Source organism: Polistes canadensis, unplaced genomic scaffold (genome assembly GCF_001313835.1).
Source record: "Polistes canadensis isolate GaletaPanama2010 unplaced genomic scaffold, ASM131383v1 scaffold_288, whole genome shotgun sequence".
Lineage (NCBI taxonomy): Eukaryota > Metazoa > Arthropoda > Insecta > Hymenoptera > Vespidae > Polistes > Polistes canadensis.
This window is the reverse complement of record NW_014569835.1, coordinates 11,541-15,596: the sequence shown is the minus strand read 5'-3', so window position 1 is coordinate 15,596 and position 4,056 is coordinate 11,541. Positions and strand designations below refer to the sequence as shown.

The following is a 4,056-nucleotide window of genomic DNA, read 5'->3' as shown; positions in this document are numbered from 1 at the left end:
AAATAAAAGCGGTTTTTTTTCAAAAATTCATAACTTTTTTTGAGTCGGGAAAAAAAATTTGAAAAAATTCTGAAAAATAACTTTCGGGGGGTAGAAAAAGATAGAAAATTTTCAGCGAAATCAAAGGGGGTCAGGTAAAAAATTTGTCGATTTGACATGGAATGACCCATATATATAAAAAATAAAAGAGGTAGAAAAACAATGAGCGCATGCTCAACGAGTGCGTGGGATCGTATGAAGCCAGAGCGACGAATGACCACAATCTACGTATAATTTTCTCCTCATTTGTCTATTTTTTATTTTCTCTCACTCACTCACTCACTCACTCATACACACACACACAGGCGTGCGCGCACTCACTCACGGATTCACTCACGCATTCGTTCTGATCGTTCTGTCTCTTTCTCTCTCTATCAATCGCTCACATTGAGGGATAGTTTCTTTTTTTATTGGGTATCGTACTTAAATAACAATTAATTAATTAATTAATTAATTAGATGTACATATAAATCTAAATGTAATCACGTTGACTGTCGCGTTGGTTATCCCATTACCATGACCGGTGTTAAAAAATAAAAAAAATCGTAACAACTTCTAGAGTAAAAAACGTGTAAAAAAATAAAACGCGACAGTCAACGTGTTGATCTTAAACTTAAAATTAAAAAAAAAAAAAAATAAAACAGAGAAATAAAAATGAAAATAGTTAGAAGGGGGTGATGGGTTTATGAAATGATTATAACAGATTTACCTGGTGCATTGGGTCGTAACCCATGGAACCGTCATTGTAAGGTTGCGAGCCATAATCACTTCCATTTATTCCCATACCGTATCCCGCCATATCCTGAGGTCCACCAGGTGGTGCAGGTGACATCATCGGCGTTGGTGTACCCTGGCTGGCACCACCCATACTGTACGGCGACGCTCCTGCAAAAGCTGCTGTAGAAACAATCGCGGTGCATACAAAATTCGAGGGTGCTACTATAAGTTCTTTAAATATCAATCATAGCTTTTTTTTTGTTTGTTTGTTTTTATTTTATTTTATTTTTTTTTTTTAATTGTATCGTTGTTCTTGCTTTCTGTCTTGCGTGCTTGATTTTGATTTCTTCCTATATTTTTTTAATAATAATAATAATTATTATTATTATTATTATAATATAGGAAAACGAATAAGAAAAAAAAAATAATAAATAAAATAGAAATATTCCTGGATCATTTATAAAAACGAACCGGCGGCGTTTTAAACAACCGAATAAATATCCCATTGATTTATTTTATGCTTGATATACGTGAACGCTTTTAATTGATTTCGCTCTCTTTAAACTGTTGTTTCTTTTTTATTTTGTTATACTTGTTGTTTATTTTATTTTATTTTATTTTATTTTATTTTACGTCAACGCCGTCGGTTAAATTCGCGTATATATGTTTTCAGTGTGCGTATGCAATATTTCACATACAAATGCTTTAGTTATTTATTTATATATTGTTTTTTTTTTATATTTTTATTCGAATGAATAAACCCGAGAGCGAGATTGCATTAAAACAAATAAAAAAAAAAAAAAAATACAAAAAAAAAAGGAGTAGAGAAAAAAGGGAGAAGTTTATACGTATGTGTTTTTGTACCGTGTATTTGTATACGTATGTATGTTAGCGTGTGTACGTGTATACCGGGACGTGCAATTAATTCTTATCCGTTACGAATCCGATCAAAAGGGGCGAGGCCTTTGAGATATTTGTGGCTGACGGGACACGAACTCCCCTTTCCCCTTTCCCCCCCCCCTTTCCATCCATTTCCTTTCCCGCCTCTACCCATCTACAACACTTAAAGGTCATAGTTTCCCTACTAGAATTTAGTTCCTTTAATTACGAGGACTACTGTTTGAAAAAGGAAGAAAAAGTAAAATAAAGTAAAGTAAAGTTGAGAAGAACGTGGGGTTGTAAAAAGACAAACACTGTAAAAATGGAAATCTTCTCATTGTTCTCGTGCCGTAATCTTTTTCTCTCTTTCACTCTCCATCTAATTTTCTTTCTTCGTATAATTAGTAATTTAAAAAATATCTCGGAACGGTGTGTGTGTGTGTGTATGTGTAAAAATAAAGAAACGCATTTGCAGTTAGCTAAGGGGATGGATACCGACGTAATAAAAATTACACTAGGACCCTCGCGAATGCGAAGAATTTCTCAGAAAAGTTCAACACCTTGAAAAATTTTCCACACCAATTATTCTATAGAAGTATGAGGAGTATACACACACATATATATATATATATATACATCAACTCGTGAGGACGCGACAAAAACAATGTCGGAGTTTTGTGTAAAAGAATTTACTCCACGAGGGAGAAAAATGAAGAACCCCGAGAGGGAAAAAAGGAAGGAAGAAAAAAAAAACCAACGACGAGACTTCATACGCGTGCGTATATGTTGTGTGTCTTTTTGCAAATAACTCTCTCTCTCTCTCTCTCTCTCTCTCTAACTTAGGAAATTTATGTCGAAGTGTTAATACCTTCACGTAGTAACTTACCTGGCGTGCAGGTTTAATGATTTACGATAATTAATAACCATCACGGTTAAACGAGTTCTTCCGCGTTCTATAATTTTCATTCGTCGGACGAAAATAACGAAGAAATTATGAAAGAACACGAGCCGTTTAAAAAGCAACGTGAGAATTTTTTTCAACTAACAACGTGCTAGGTGTCCAATATTTTATTCTTTTTCTTCTTTCATCTAATTTATCGTTGTTTTTTTTTTCTTTTTAAAAAATTGTTCTTTATTGTTTTACTCGCGTCAACAATCTTCTCCCTATTTTCTATTTTTCTCCTTTGTCTCGCTCTTTTTTTATTTCGTTTGATTTAATTAATATTATATAATCAAATTTCGGATGATAATTTAACAAAGCACCCAATACACGTATATATACAAATGCCTAATGTGTTTTTTGTGTTATATAAAATAATGTGTAAAAGTGTTGCAGAACTATTAAAATTCTAGCTATTTGTTTTGATAAAAGCTCAATTAGAAAAAAATAAAAGGAACTCTTCAAGGAACACCCGTTGCTCATTCGCGAAGGACGGAACTTACCAGCTGCCTTTTTGGCTGCGTACAAGTTCGCCTCCTCCTGCGCTTTACCTATGTTTTTCTTGTAGCGTATCCTCTTGTTGCCGAACCAATTGGAAACCTAAAATAAACAAAATATATATATATATATGCAATTTTCAATTAATTTTTAGAAAAATAATCTCTGAACGTCACTCACAAAATTACCAAAAGTCATTAGACCGTTTGTAACACATTACTGAATAAGTGTCACTGATTTGACAAAACATATATGACAACCTTGTTGACAACAGACCCATGTCTGACTAGTACAAACCTTCGATGAGTTTTTTTGAAAAGTGTGCTTTATCATTAATGGTCTAATAACTTTTGATTTACCCTATACAAGGTACAAATTGTTGCATACTACTGTAACAATGAAATAAACATATTAAATGATTTACCTGACTCACGGTGATTCCACATTTCCGTGCGAGTTCCTCTTTGGCCTCCTCGCTCGGATATGGATTACTCAGGTGCGAATAGAAGTACTCGTTTAAGATTTCAGAAGCCTGTTTACTAAAGTTCCGTCTCTTACGCCTGTGAACACGTTAAAACGAACAAAAAACACACTTTTTCCCTGTCGGTATTTTGTTTAATTCGATAAAATATTAGATTGGGGAAAAAGAAATCCATTATTTTTACGTGAACTTCAAGACTTTATTTAACGTGTTTTGGATTGTCCGATTTGGGTTCAAATATGGACCGTTTTGTTCTATAATTTGTTTCTATTTTAAAGATAGCTTCATAATGCACCTCTCATAAAAGTCTTGGTCCCTATTGTCGAAAAACTCTAGTAATAGATTTTTGCAATATTATTACTAAGTTTACTCTTAGGGAGGTTGTTTTYKGRRCGGRTTTAATTAAGATGAACACTATATTTATCCGTTGAACGTTTCGTCTCTATTTGAGACTTCCTCAGCAACTAAAATTATTTATTATGACATATTATTTTATATACAA

At 33.3% G+C, this 4,056-nt stretch overlaps 1 protein-coding gene across 1 annotated transcript in view; it reads right to left on the bottom strand.

Annotated features, from left to right (window-relative positions):
- LOC106791165 (homeobox protein extradenticle) overlaps positions 1–4,056 on the bottom strand; it is a gene marked incomplete at its 5' end in the record, with an annotated part of 26,929 nt that overhangs the window by 13,689 nt on the left and 9,184 nt on the right. Inside the window, 3 exons of the mRNA XM_014756609.1 lie at positions 749–936; positions 3,079–3,175; positions 3,498–3,633. Of these exons, the coding sequence (XP_014612095.1) occupies positions 749–936; positions 3,079–3,175; positions 3,498–3,633 (421 nt within the window). The remainder of the gene's footprint in view (positions 1–748; positions 937–3,078; positions 3,176–3,497; positions 3,634–4,056) is intronic.